Below are 14605 nucleotides of genomic sequence, written 5' to 3'. Positions count from 1 at the left end.
TGTATATAGATATATCTATTGGAAAAAGTATTGAATTATTGATATTATGTAAGTTTATTAAATGAAGTAATAGATGTGATCATACATAAGATAGGTACGTAAAGAAATATTATTAAAAATGCTTCCTTTCACTATTTAGTAAAACACACCCATAAAGGTAAAGAATATCTTATATATTATTTTGATTAACGTTTTGTTAGGTTCTAGTACTTTTACTTTCTTTACAATCATAATTTTGAATGAATTTATTATTTATTTGTTCAAAATATATTTCGTTGAGTAAAAAAAGTATTTATTTATTTGGCCAAGAAATTGTTTCTTTGCCATTTAATTTGTGAATAAATTTGTTCAGAATGGATAATAAAATGTAAAAACAATATTCATTTATTTAATCTGGTGTTTTTTGTATTCTATTATTTTTAAATTGAGAATAAAAAATATTACAAATCTCTTTACAAGATTATTTATTTTAAATTGTTGTAATTAAAAGAATTTTAAAATAATAAAATAATATAATAATAATAATAAATTTCTTTGTATTATATATTTTGGAATCTATATTTGTTAGAACTAAATTATAATATATAATATATATTTTTTTATGGATAAAGTAAGGATGTAAATCAATAATTCCAAATTGTCAATAAAATTAATTTATTAAAAAAATATACAAATTAGTCGACTTATCCCACATCATACATTAAAATTACAGTCTACCACCCATGACCCAAAGACAATCCGGACAAGCCTAACCCATGACCCAAAGATAATCCCGACAATCCTAACCCATAACCTCCATGTCCGATCGCAATGGGCGCCGCAATCGATTTGGTAACTAAAGGCGCAGAAATCGGAGCAATCGATTTGGTCAGCAGGGGCGCCGAGATCAGCGGTGCACTGTAAGATTTGCTGATCAACGGCGCAGAAATCAACGGTGCGGCGTACGACTTGCTCAAAATGGGCGCTGAGATGATGGGAGCGGCGTACGACTTGCTCAAAAGCGGCGCTGAGATAATAGGAGATGCGTAGGACTTGCTCAAAATCGGTGCCGAATAAACCGGTCCAACACTTTTGGTGATCAGAGGTGCTGAATAGGAAATTGGAGCGGCAATCGATTTGATCAGCGGAGCTGAGATGAGCGGTGCTTCCAGTCCGTGGCCCAATGACAGGTCCAAAGGTGCTGACAGAAGAGGTCCGTGTTCCAGACCTCCTAGTGATCCCAGGCCCAGGAGACCGCGTTTCTGTTTCGTTTCGGACGATGCCAACGCCAAGAGGGCAGCCAAAACGATCTTGAAGAAAGTAACAGTCAAAAGTTTTTGTTTATGTAAAATTGGATCAGGGTGTTTTATAAATATTTAATAAAAACTGTAAAAGTTGGTAAAAGAACAACATCAAATTATCTAGATATAAAAAGTTTCCAAAAGTAAATTTATAATGATATTTATAGCAAAGAATATTACATAAAAATAAGCTGATTAACCATAAAAATTGAAAAATTTTTTTGATACTTTGATAAATTAAAATTCAAAGTTCGTTGATGCTTCATAAAGTAAAAAATTGTGTTTAATCACTGCATAAACATCCTGATCCTCGTAAAATGATTGTTCACTTTATTCACACACTGTTTCACTGTTGCCAATAAAAACTTCTTACCATGTGCTTCATCTTCGTTCACTGAAAACAACCACTGAAATAATAATGTCCGTAACGAGCCAACTGATTGTTTATATACATTCATCGGCCATTTCGAACAGTGGTAGGAACACGTCCTGATTTTTTCAGATCGTTATTTTTTTCTCAGTTACCAGTTTCAGCGGCGATATTTTAGCGGTACGCGCCGAGATGAAAATGCCAATGTGATCTAATTCTTTGAGATTTTACATAAGATTGCGAGGACTTGGATAATATTATTGCGCCGTTTTCGTGTGGCCGTTACATGTGTGAAGATTAAAATTTATTTCGTTTGCGTTCGGCTTCCTGATCGCCCAGATTTTCAACTTGTTCAATTTACATTCAAAATATTTAGGTCAAATGTTGCTTACATCTTTTTAATTGTCGATCGTACATATGTAAATTTATATTTTGGAACATCACCTTTCTTGGAACTTTAAAAACAACACGAAATTCGATTATTGCTCATTGACACCGATTAATATTCAATTGGTGTAATTCTTTTTTGGAACACTTGTTGCACCGTTCATTGTTTTGCGGGCAAATTCGTGATAAGTCGTAAAAAACAATCGTAAAATCAAAATTTCGACACAAATGCAACAAGAAAATTTTCTATTTTTTCTGCAATTTCTCTTCCTACCACCATATTCAATCACTATAAATAGGTAACAAATCAAAAATGTTGACATTCGAAGAAAACCAAAACATAGCACCAAAATGAAGTACTTGGTAAGGTTTGATAAATAGTTTTAACATAAATAGTTGTATTAATTGTATGTATTATTTTACAGATCATTTTGATTGTTGTTGCTTCAGCAAGTGCTGATCCAAAGAAACAGAAACGTGGAATCTTCTGGGGCAACCAAGATTTTGACGATGCAATTATAACGGATGCGGCGGAAGTTGCCTTAGGACAACTTGTAAATCCTGTACCAATACAAAGGACTTTGCTACCTGTTTCTAGACCTTTCACCAGAACATTTATTCCAGGTTTCTACAACGATCCCAGATTGTTTTCCCCACGGTTTCCTGTCGCTTATTCCGTGCCACCATTTGGAACACCTTTGGTTTACAATGCTCCAATTGGGTACAACGCCTTTCCTTTGACATACAATTTTAAAAAATGGTAATAGTGTACGTTTGTAAATTTTATTAATAGGAAAATAAAGATTTTTTCATACAAATTTAATTAATTTAGTTTTTCTCTCTATAAATAACTAACAAATCAAAAACCTTAACATTCTAAGAAAGCCCAAACATAGCACCAAAATGAAATAGTTGGGAAGACTTAATAAATAATTTAAATATCCTTGTATTAACTATTTTTTACATATCATTTTGATTGTTGTTGCCTGAGCAAATGCTGATCCAAAGAAAGAGAAACGTGGAATCTTCTGGTGGAACCAACAAGATACCATTACACTTTACTACCTGTTTCTGGACCTTTCAGCCAGACATTTATTCCAGGTGTCTATAACGTTCCCAGATTGTTTTTTCCACAGTTTCCTATCGCTTATTCGATGCCACCATTAGGAACACCCTTGGTTTACAACTCTCCAATTGGGTACAACGCCTTTCCTTTGACATACAATTCTAAAAAATGGTGGTAGTGTAGTTTGTAAATTTTATTAACAGGATAATAAAGATTTTTTCATACAAATTTAAGAGGTTTTTCTAGAGGTCACGCATAAATCAAAGAAAAAAAACTTGTGTTCAAATTGCACAAGTCTACATTCTAATATTCAGGTGATTCATTGGCTGTTTGTGTTATTGGAGCAGTTTTGCAACCTCACCGAATCGCCGGATGTTCACGTTTAATTATAATTGTACACAACGCATTTTTCATAGATTAATGGATATTTCAAGATCAGTATTAAATTTAGGTAATTATGGTGTGTGCTAAGGTCTTAAAAAAGGGAAAAAGTTGGCAATGAATTCGTTTCGTTGATTGTAAAATTCGTTTTGTAATAGTTATTTGGTTTACACAGTTTAATAATAAGTTGGAGAATGAAATATTTTCTTTTTTTGAGAAATTCCGAGGTCTTTATTTAGTACACGGTCAGTGTTTACATAGAAATTTTAAATTTAAAATATTTCTACACTTGACAGATGTTTAATGGAACCTTCTTCTTAATTACCATAATACAATTCGGTGTTAACTAATAAATATTAGATAATTAGTAAATAAAATATTACATAATATCTACGCATGAAAAAATAAAAAAGAAACAAAGGATTGAAAATGTTCTAACCATTTTTTATTAATTGTTAGTAAAGTATAGTTTAAACGTATTTAAATAAAGAAAACAAAAGAGACATAAAGAAACTGTTAGAGAATAAGAGTGATTTAATAATAAAATTAATTTTGCGGCTAAATAGATCACAATCAAACAAATCAAATTGATATTGATTGATTTGCGTAACCCACTAGGTTTCATTCATATTATACATAGAAAACAACAATCAAAACTTATTAATTTCTGCAATAGTATATTTAATTTAAAATAGATTTTAAAATCGATTTCCTCTCAAGGCGTTTCGAAATCACAATGGATAATCTGGGTCAATTCTTCACTAACGTTCGCCTCTATCTTGGGACTTCATCGAATGTGCCCTTCACATAATAAATTTATTTTTATATAATAATAATTAAAACTATACGTTCACCGCTCATTATAAGACTGTAATTATAAATGTTGAAGACGGGATGTTCATTTATGGTGACGCTCGTTAATAAAGTTTATTATTTATTCCATTTTATTGCTAACACAAGTAATAAACTAGTTTGTACACATTTACACGCACAACTAAAATTAAAATATTTTGAAATTTGACATCGAAAAAAAAAAATAAGAAACACATAAGAAAATTATAGCCATTAGAATATCTTACATAAATCTTTTTAGGTAAATTATGGGGCAATTTTCCACCGATTATAAATTTAAGCATACTTCCATTTAAGACACAAAACTCTTGTGCAAATTGCATATATTAAATGCAATTTATGCACAAACAATACATCCAGCATCAAGAAATTTTCAGCACCACAATGAAATAACCAAACAATTTCAATTGTTTTATACCATGGTACCAAATAGAGAATGCTCGCATTATGGTTTTTAATATGGGCACGCCAATTGTTAAAACGTGTCTAAAAAAGTCTAGTGCACCAGATTAACTCAGATTTATGTGCGATCTCTAGAAAAACTTTTAAATTTCTTTGAAAAAAATCTTTATTAGCCTATTAATAAAATTTACAATTGTGTGAAGCCCTCGACTTTTTGTCACGTTTCAACAATTGACATACCCATATTAAAACTAGAGTAGATAATGCGAGCATTCACCATTTGGTACCGTCTCATATTCAGCATGCGTAACACTCGAATCCTAAGTGGTTAAGCTGTTAATCAGTTGTGAAATGAAGACCTTGGTGCGGTGTAATAAAAAAAAATTCGACACATTTATGATCTAGATTTATATTTGTTTCATTCCAACAGGTGGACACCCTCCCAATTTTTTCACTTCTATATATACCCAACTGGGGATTTGGTTTGTTATCAGTTTGGTTCTTCCTGTGGTGAGGATCAAGTCAATTCTTAAATCAACAACATGAAATTCTTGGTGAGTGCAACACTGAAAATTAATTAATTTCTTCTATTTGATTTTACTCTATCTCCGGAAAATCTAAAATTTTCGACGTGATTGTTAAAAATTTATATTCATTTATTTTAATTAAATCTTTAAATTATTTCAGGTGTGCCTTGTAGCTTTGGTAGCTGTAGCTTCTTCCGCTGAGAAGAAGGAAAAACGTGGTTTATTGGACCTCAGCTACGGTTATGGAGATCACGGACTTTCCAGCTCCCTAGAATACGGACACGGTCTTTCCTTGGGCAGCGACCTCTCCTACTCCGCCCCAGTTTTGAGCAAGACCCTCATCCAAGAAGCTCCAATCGTCACCAAGACCCTCGTCCAAGAAGCTCCAATTGTCTCCAAAACCATCGTACAAGAAGCTCCTCTTCTTAAAACCTACGCCGCCGCTCCAGTCGTAGCCAAATCCTACTCCGTAGGACCGATCATCAAGCCTTACTCTGCCCCAATTGTAGCCAAGTCTTACGCCGCCCCAATCGTATCTTCTTACGCCGCCCCAGTACTTTCCTCCTCTTACTCTGCCCCACTCTTGACTAAATCTTACTCCGCCCCAATCATCTCCAAGACCATCTCCGCCTCTTACGCCGCCCCAGCCCCAGCCTACTCTCACGGCTTGGAAGCATCTTACTCCGCTCCACTTGTGTCCGCCCCTATCATCAAATCTTATGCTGCCCCAGTTGTATCCGCTCCAGTCATCAAGTCTTACGCCGCTCCAGTTGTATCCGCTCCAATCATCAAGTCTTACGCCGCCCCAGTTGTGTCTGCCCCAATCATTAAGTCCTACGCCGCCCCAATTGTAAAATCCTACGCTGCCGCCCCAGTCGTAGCTGCCCCAGCCTACCTTGACCAATCCTTGGGTTACGGATACGGACACGGATACGGACACGGATACTCCGCCGATTTGGGTTTGAAACAATGGTAAACGTTTTGAGAGGCTGTGATATTTATTGTTTTGTAAAAACCATATAAACAGTATTTAAATATATTTATATTTTAACAAAATGCTTTTTATTGCGTTAATAGTTCGAAAAATCTTGGAAATCCGAGGTCGTTAATTAATTCAAGATTCAATTTCCTACCAAATGAGAAAATTGCTAAAGTAATCGACAAGACTGATTAGTAATTCCAGTACATGAAATTCGCAATTGCTCGAATAATAAGAGAACCAGTTCACGAGTGTGTTTGATATGTATCGCGATGGAAAAAGGTGTGGTCACGATTATACAAGATTTCGATAGCGAAAGTACCACAGCTGTACTATTGTTTGTCATCGTCATCGCCATTAAAATTTTTTAATTGGTTACTGTATTTTAAAATGTATCATATTTTTTCGATTATTTATACGTACATAAAATGTCACAATAGATTTAGTTGAATGCTTGAGTTGCATTCACCTACCATTACAAAATACATAAACCAGTATATTTAAATCTATTTGCAAATATTACATATAGCCATTTAATAATATTACATAAACAAAAGCAGATGATCAATTTCTCCGTTCTTATCGCACAAATATTATAGAACAATAAAGGAAATTGAACAATTTCCAATGTATGTTATTAGATTGAAATAGTTCCTGCTATTGTACATGTCAACTATAATTATTTGAAAAGACACATTAATATAAAATGTTCGGTTCAAAAAACTTGAGTTCAGTTTTCATATAGTGCGTCCAACCGACCGAGTGAATGTGTGAACAAAAATGAAATTATTTGTAAGTGATTTGGTGTTGTGATTACATTGTGTTTAGTGTTGTTCAATTTATTTATTTTATTAAGATTGTAAAATATTTAATATTTAATATAAAATAATGGTTTGTGAAATTAAGTTAATAATTTTCCAGGTAATCATGACACTTTTGGCAGCTTGTGTGGCTCTATCATCGTCAACGATAAAACTTAAAACAGTAAAAAAATTATTTAAGTTATTTGAACCCGGACAATTGCATAAATCGTTTGGATATTCATACGGTTCGACGCCAAACTATCATGTTTATATAAACAGTGGACACGGCCACCATGGGCACCATGGTCATCATAGCAGTCATCATGGTCACCATGATCACCATCATGGTCATCATGGACACCACGACCATCATCACGGGCACCACGACCATCATCACGGTCACCACGACCATCATCACGGCCATCATGATCATCATCACGGCCACCACGATCATCATCACGGCCACCACGACCATCATTATGGTCACCATGACCACCATGGCCATCATGACCATCATCATGGACATCACGATCATCATCACGGCCACCATGGTCATCATGATCATCATCACGGCCACCATGATCATCACCACGGACATCACGATCACCATTATGGCCACCACGATCATCACGGACACCATCACCACGGTCACCATGACCACCACGATCATCACGGTCATCACGACCATCATTACGACCACCACGGTCACCACGACCACCACCACCATCATCATCATCATGACGGACACCACGGCCATCATTATGACCATCATGGCCATCATTACGGTCATCACGGCCATCATGATCATCATGGTCATCACCACGGTCATCATGATGTGCTTGAACATCATCATGTTGGCGTTATTCATCACGTTCCCGCTTTGACGATCAAAGATGACGGTTTGCACAAGATTAACGAGCTATTACCCACTTACGGTCATAATTTTGGATATGAACATTTTGGTTTGTGGTGAAAAATTAATTGTTTTTTTTTTTTGTTGTTTCAATGACTGACATAATTCAGAAAAATAATATATAGAGTCTAGTCCTTATAAAGCATACTTTTTTACTCGATTGTAGTTAGGTTATTATGCCATTATTTAGCTATGTGATAGACATGATAATTGTAATTATTGTAAATATACGGTTACTAATTAAAGTATATAATAAGCAATTGAAAAAAAAAACGTTTTGATATTACCTCAGATTTGTTGCGTTCCTGTCTCAGGTATTGTTGCAGGAGAACGATGCACACAGACAAGTTTTCATCTGTTTCCTGAAATCAGTGGTCTCATTTAATAAATGATAAACAAGAAAAAACGAAAATAATGGAATGAAACTTACTTTGAGTTTGTGTTGGAGCACGTTTAACTTCTCCTCAATGGAAGCCATGCTTGTTTACTAAAAACCCGGAACTGTCGCGTGTCATACTGATCCGCGATATCGATTAATACATAAATTAGATTCCATAACGCATAACATGCGATCCAGTCAAATGGTTTACTGACTTTTCGGCTCACGACACAACGATAAATCAGTTCCTTAACCCCGAATAACCCCGTCTTTTAGTCGAGCTTAATGGACCAATATTTTATGAACACTTCGCGGACACAATGAAGAAAATCTGAAAATATATTGCATTTTATTGATTAAATTAAATTCTAATTTATCACTGGTGTGACATACTAAAGCTGTATAAAGAAACCACAGTCCATATTCTTCACAGTCTAACAAACACAATCTATTCCAACTTTTTAAATAATATTAAAGTTTATTTTGAACAATTATACAAATGTACAACAACCTACAACCATAAAATTATAAACACATTTTTTTTTAATCTAACGTGATTATTTATGAAAAATTACGTCACTGTTATTGTAATTGTTATTGTAATATAATTTTTAAATCCGGTACAAACATATCGATATACAATACATTTTTTGAAAAACTGCTATATTAAATTATTTCCTGGAGATCTAAGTTTCTAATAATAATGTTATTTCATTTTAATTTTGTGATAACACTGATTTAAGGTATATTTAAAGTTATCCAAAATATGACAAAATGTGGAATTTACTTTAGTTTAAAAATACGTGTAATTTGGAGTATACGCAAATTTGTTGTTGTAGTAATAGTAACTAATTACTTGTAAAAATTACAAAAAGCATTTATAAAAACGTATAAAGAGACAATTTTCTCCTTCCATGTGATTCACTTGTACTAAGCATACGTTTGTATTAGGATGGTGTTTGAGTTTCTCGTCCTATTTATAGTTGTACTATGGGTGTACTACCGAAGCCATATGAAGCACTTAAAAAAATACGAGAAATTTTATAAACTTGCTGCACCAAAGTGGCTACCTTTTGTGGGAAATGGTTTGCAAGCACTGGGAAAGAGTAAGAAGTGTCCATGAATGTGTACATTAATTATTTAATATTTTTATTTTTAGATTTGCTTCATGCCATTGAAGATTTCAACAAAAACGTAGGAAATCCTTGCGTTGTATACTTACCAACCCGACATTACCTGACCTCTAAACCAGCAGATTTAAAAATTCTGCTCAATCACCCAAATGTTTTAGAAAAAAGCGTCCAATATAACGTTATGAAGTGTGGCTTCAGAGATAGTTTGCTAATAACCGAAGGTAAACCTTATAGTATTATAAATAGGCAAATATTATTTATTAATTTTAGTTCCAAAATGGAAGAAAAATAGAAAATTAATTTCCAAGAGTTTTAATCAGGAGATATTGAATTCGTTTCTCGATGTAATATATGAAAAAACTTGTATTTTAACAAGAATATTAGGAAAATTGAATTTCAAAGAGAATAGTATGTTTGATTTGTTTAAACAATACACATTAGATACTTTTTGTGGTAAGTGTATCCTTTATATTATTTAATAGTGTTAACATTATTTTTTTAGAAGCGACATTGGGAATTGAATCTTCAATTCTAGTAAATAATGAGACAAAATTTGCTGAAGCTATTTCAGAGTTCGTTTGTATATAGTTTCATATAAATATTTTATTAATAACATTATATTCTAGAGGGCAAAAATTAGTGATGTCTCGAGCACTGAATCCATTAGAAATGAATGAGTTCATGTTCAACAATTTCTTTTCAAAATCTAAAATCATTAGAAACTTTCTTGAATATATGAATGACTTCATTCAAAATGTAAATATTGTTATTAACATTTTTATTTTCAAATTTCATTTCTTACCAATTTTATTTTAGATTATCGATAAGAAAAGAATACTGTTAAATGAAAACAAATGTAAGTTAATCAACTTTTAAAATCGATTAAATATTTATCATATATGTATGTATATTTTAGATGTATTTAACAAAAATAAATTGCCCGTTCTTGATTTATTGCTGCAAAATTATACAAAGGAGAACCTAAATGATGAATATATCCGAAGCGAAATGCTTCTGTTCGCTGCAGCAGTAACAAAATTAATAATAAATACACATATATAGCCAATTAAAAATGTTGTTTTAGGCCACAGATACAACTGCTTATACTATGTCATATACGTGTTTACTGTTGGCTATGAATCCTAAAATACAAGTAAAAACTACTTTTTTTAATGCTCACTATACATGTTTATTTTTATTTTAGGAAAATGTTTACAAAGAAGTTATGGAGGTTGTTGGAGAGGATAGAACAATAGATTGTAATACTCTAGTTCATTTAAAATACACTGAAATGGTTATAAATGAAGCTTTAAGATTAATTCCTGTTATTCCATTACTTGGACGACACACAACTGCCGAAATAAATTTAGGTAACATCTAACAATCAATCATTTCACATTTGTAACATTCTTTCGCAGGTGAAATAGTCATCCCAGAAAACACAGAAATAATTATAAACATATTGAGTTTGCACAGAAACCCGGAAATTTATCCGGATCCCCTGAAATACGATCCGGATAGATTCCTACCCGAAGAGGTCGCAAAAAGGCCCCAATACAGTTTCGTACCTTTTTCTGGTGGTCCAAGAAACTGCATCGGTGAGAAATATAAGTGAAACTAATTAATGTTATGCACCCATCGGTAATTTTAGGTCAAAAATATGCAATGATGGTTATGAAAATGACTATAGCAAATATTGTGAGAAACTTTAGAATTTCAACTAAACACAAATCGATAGAAGAGTTTAAATTTGAGTCTAGTGTTGTGATGAACGTGGCTCATCCTGTTGACTGTAGTTTTAGTTTCAGATAATTTATTAATAATAAATGGTACTTGTAAATTTATTTAATAAATATTTCTGGTCATATCAGCATATTTTTTTAAATAACAAGTTAAATGCCTTTTTAAAATAAAATAATGAACATGATTATTTTAAATTAAAATAATTTCTACTACAATTAACTAATTTAATTAATTTAAATATTTACCATACCCACTAATAAACTAGTTTTGTCAAATGTTACAAAATTACTTAAACTGAAATTATATAGTCCATTAAACATATTATTGTCAAAACAAAATTATAAAAACATAGAGAATTTGTTGTTTATGTACTTTTTATCATTTTTCGATTATTTCTGTTTAGAAATTTATGTAAAGTTATTCGACGTTTATAAAAGTCACAACCTTTATATTTATTTTAGTTATATAAAAATTTAGTAATTGTTAACTTAAGTTTAAGGTAAGTTGTTATTTATTCAACTTTAGATTTTTAAATTAATTCATGTTTGTACACATTTTTATATTAATAAAGCAAAATGATGTTCGAAATATTTGTTGTAATTTTGGCCACGTTATGGGTATACATCAAAATTCAAGGAGAGAATCACAAGATAAAATACAATAAATTCTATGCCCTTCCAAAGGAGGAGGAAATTGAATTCCAGTCAAGTATAGTAACGCATCCAACAATGTTTTAATTAATTTATTAAGTATAAATATTGTGGTGGTCACTAAATAAATGAAAGTTTAGGAAATTCAACATGTGTTTAAGAACATCCTCAATATTGATTGTCTATATTCAATCATTCAGATCCACAAGTTTAAATTCAAATTAATATCTATAAACTTGAGCTTTAATTTTAATTCAATTTTATAAACCACAGATAAACTATCATTACAACAAGAACTAATTGCATTTACGTGTTAATTTTTATATTTTGAAATGCAATATTTTTTTCTCGGTATCACACTCGTCATTTTATTTACAATTATATAAAGCACTATCCCTTTTACCGCATTATTTGCACTTAACACAATATATTATTAACTTCTCTTTGCATTAATTCAAGGTAAGAAAAAAAAATTATGCAATTAAGTAGTATATTTCCTACAAGAAATATTCTTATTCAATTCTTGTAAGAAATTCATGAGTGTATGTTCTTTCGTTTTCATGTAGAAAAATGATATTCGAAATATGTGTTACAATTTTGGTTGGGCTATGGATATACTACAATATCCTAGAACAGAAACACAGAGAAAAATACAAAAAATTTTACGCACTTCCAACGCCGAAAACGCTGCCTCTTATCGGAAACATCCATTATGGATTCAACGAAGACAGTAATAAGTGAGAACATAATGAAAATACGGTGTGACAGTGATTGGTTTCAGATTTATTAGGAATTATACAATCTTTAGTGAAAGATGGTGGAAATCCCTGTGTTCTTTATCTGCCCAAACGTAATTATTTAACATCCAATCCTGAAGAATTGAAAATAATTTTGAATCATCCGAACGCTCTCGACAAAAGTTTTATTTATGATACTTTAAGAGAAGTGTTCCAAAGTAGTCTACTGATGACTGATGGTACGTTTACATAATTCAGTTCAAACTTATTTTAAATATTTTATTTCAGTTACACAGTGGAAAAAGAACAGGAAGATGATTTCCAAAGGTTTCAATCAAGTAATATTGGATTCCTTTGTCGATGTTTTTTATGAAAAGAGCTGCATTTTAATTGACATTTTACGAAAATTTAATATTGATGGAGACAATATGTTTCATTTGTTTGAAAGATATACTTTGGAAACTTTTTGCGGTAAAAATCAATAAATATTTCTCGTTTATTTAAAATAAATTTGATTTATTTCTAGAAGCCACATTGGGAGTTGAAAGTTCTCTATTGACGGATAACGATACTACATTTGTTAAAGCTATTACAGAGTAAATTTAATATTTTTCTTATTTACAAATATTGACTGCTTAGCTTTAGGGGTCAGCGTATGACAATGGCTAGGTTAATGAGTCTTATCCAAAGGAATGACTTTATTTTTAAACATTTTTATAAAAAGGGAAAAATACTGATTGAAATTAAAAATTACGTAATGGATTTTGTTCAAAATGTAAATATTTACTTTAAGAATATTATTATACAAAAATTAGACATTAATAACTATTTATATTACAGATCATTGATAAGAAACGAATTGCTATGGGCGAAGATAACTGTAAGTCTTAAATGAATCCGTAACAATTTATTGCTAAAATTATTTTAGACATATTTAACAAAAATAAGCTACCAGTTCTCGATCTATTACTTGAGAACTACGAAAAGAAAAACCTGACTGACCAGTACATCAAGGAAGAAATGACTCTATTTGCTGGTGCAGTAAGAAAATCTATAAGGAAATAATAAATATAAAATAATAAATAAAAAAATTGTTTTTAGGCTACAGATACTACAGCCTATTCAATGGCTTACACATGTTGTTTATTGGCAATGCATCCTGAAGTACAAGTATATAAAATTAATTTCGCTTCCTTAGTATACAGTACATTTAAAAGAAATGTTGCAGGAAAAGGTTTACAAAGAAGCCATGGATATTGTCGGACAAGATAGAATCATTGATTGCAATGATTTGATTGCATTAAAATACACAGAAATGGCGATAAATGAAGCATTACGACTTCTGCCTGTAGTTCCTATTATTGGACGACAAGCAACTGCAGATATAAATTTGGGTAACAAGAATCACATAATCTAGTTATAATTTTTTAGTCTTCTAACATTCTAATTATCACCCCTTTTAAACAGGTGAAATGACTATTCCAAAAAATACGGGAATATTTATATACATTTTTGCTTTACACAGAGACCCCAAAATTTATTCAAATCCCTTGAAATACGATCCAAACAGATTTTCGCCAGAAGAAATTGCAAAGAGACCGCAGTACAGTTTCATACCGTTCTCTGGCGGACCAAGAAATTGTATCGGTGAGAAATACAAAAAAAACAATACATTTCTTAAACTAATCAGAAATTTTAGGCTGGAAATACGCAATGATGATTATGAAAATGACAATAGCAAATATTGTAAGAAATTTTAAGATTACTACAAAACACAAATCAGTGGAAGAATTCGAATTCGAGTCCAGCATTGTAATGAATATGAAGTATCCAATGGATTGTCATTTTCATCCAAGATGATGAATTACATAAGAAATATAATAAATATGGATATTATTGCATTTTTTATTAATATATTAAATAAACTTAGACGCAAATAAAACAAATATCAATTTGATAAAATTAAAAAGATACATATTTTTTGTTCAATAACCATTAATAAT

The 14605-nt window shown here is 31.6% G+C and overlaps 4 protein-coding genes across 4 annotated transcripts; 3 read left to right on the top strand and 1 right to left on the bottom strand.

Annotated features, from left to right (window-relative positions):
* Window positions 1–668: 668 nt before the first annotated feature.
* On the bottom strand, window positions 669–8634 carry LOC109602761 (cuticle protein 63). Its single transcript, XM_049970100.1, has 3 exons — window positions 8391–8634; window positions 8248–8322; window positions 669–1289 (listed from the first exon to the last, which is right to left on the bottom strand). Exons 1-3 carry the CDS (start codon window positions 8436–8438, stop codon window positions 714–716), a joined length of 699 nt encoding a protein of 232 aa, XP_049826057.1. The 5' UTR covers window positions 8439–8634; the 3' UTR covers window positions 669–713.
* On the top strand, window positions 5150–6313 carry LOC109607279 (cuticle protein 16.5-like). The gene is made up of 2 exons (XM_020023786.2): window positions 5150–5292; window positions 5426–6313. The coding sequence occupies exons 1-2, from the start codon at window positions 5281–5283 to the stop codon at window positions 6239–6241; spliced, it is 828 nt and encodes a 275-aa protein (XP_019879345.1). The 5' UTR covers window positions 5150–5280; the 3' UTR covers window positions 6242–6313.
* An 879-nt stretch (window positions 8635–9513) lies between the features above and the next one.
* On the top strand, window positions 9514–11337 carry LOC109606972 (cytochrome P450 4C1-like). Its single transcript, XM_049969708.1, has 10 exons — window positions 9514–9693; window positions 9743–9925; window positions 9975–10044; window positions 10099–10228; window positions 10289–10328; window positions 10389–10501; window positions 10557–10625; window positions 10677–10842; window positions 10891–11070; window positions 11124–11337. Exons 1-10 carry the CDS (start codon window positions 9654–9656, stop codon window positions 11282–11284), a joined length of 1152 nt encoding a protein of 383 aa, XP_049825665.1. The 5' UTR covers window positions 9514–9653; the 3' UTR covers window positions 11285–11337.
* Window positions 11338–11954: 617 nt separating this feature from the next.
* LOC109607277 (probable cytochrome P450 4d14) lies at window positions 11955–14498 on the top strand. The gene is made up of 11 exons (XM_049969709.1): window positions 11955–12595; window positions 12647–12841; window positions 12891–13073; window positions 13129–13198; window positions 13248–13377; window positions 13443–13482; window positions 13531–13643; window positions 13704–13772; window positions 13831–13996; window positions 14070–14249; window positions 14302–14498. The coding sequence occupies exons 1-11, from the start codon at window positions 12436–12438 to the stop codon at window positions 14460–14462; spliced, it is 1467 nt and encodes a 488-aa protein (XP_049825666.1). The 5' UTR covers window positions 11955–12435; the 3' UTR covers window positions 14463–14498.
* The last annotated feature ends 107 nt before the right edge of the window (window positions 14499–14605 follow it).

This window comes from Aethina tumida, chromosome 7, assembly GCF_024364675.1.
Source record: "Aethina tumida isolate Nest 87 chromosome 7, icAetTumi1.1, whole genome shotgun sequence".
Lineage (NCBI taxonomy): Eukaryota > Metazoa > Arthropoda > Insecta > Coleoptera > Nitidulidae > Aethina > Aethina tumida.
This window is presented reverse-complemented; position numbering and strand designations above follow the sequence as displayed.

Coding starts and splice junctions, on each gene's coding strand:
- LOC109606972 (XM_049969708.1), top strand. CDS start 9,654: ATGAAGTGTGGCTTCAGAGATAGTTTGCTAATAACCGAAG. Junction 9,694..9,742: donor TAGTTTGCTAATAACCGAAG/GTAAACCTTATA, acceptor TATTAATTTTAG/TTCCAAAATGGAAGAAAAAT. Junction 10,626..10,676: donor CTATGAATCCTAAAATACAA/GTAAAAACTACT, acceptor TTTTTATTTTAG/GAAAATGTTTACAAAGAAGT.
- LOC109607277 (XM_049969709.1), top strand. CDS start 12,436: ATGATATTCGAAATATGTGTTACAATTTTGGTTGGGCTATGGATATAC. Junction 13,378..13,442: donor TAATGGATTTTGTTCAAAAT/GTAAATATTTAC, acceptor TTTATATTACAG/ATCATTGATAAGAAACGAAT. Junction 14,250..14,301: donor CGGACCAAGAAATTGTATCG/GTGAGAAATACA, acceptor CAGAAATTTTAG/GCTGGAAATACGCAATGATG.
- LOC109602761 (XM_049970100.1), bottom strand. CDS start 8,438: ATGGCTTCCATTGAGGAGAAGTTAAACGTGCTCCAACACAAACTCAAA. Junction 8,323..8,390: donor TGCTCCAACACAAACTCAAA/GTAAGTTTCATT, acceptor CACTGATTTCAG/GAAACAGATGAAAACTTGTC. Junction 1,290..8,247: donor AGGAACGCAACAAATCTGAG/GTAATATCAAAA, acceptor ACTTTCTTCAAG/ATCGTTTTGGCTGCCCTCTT.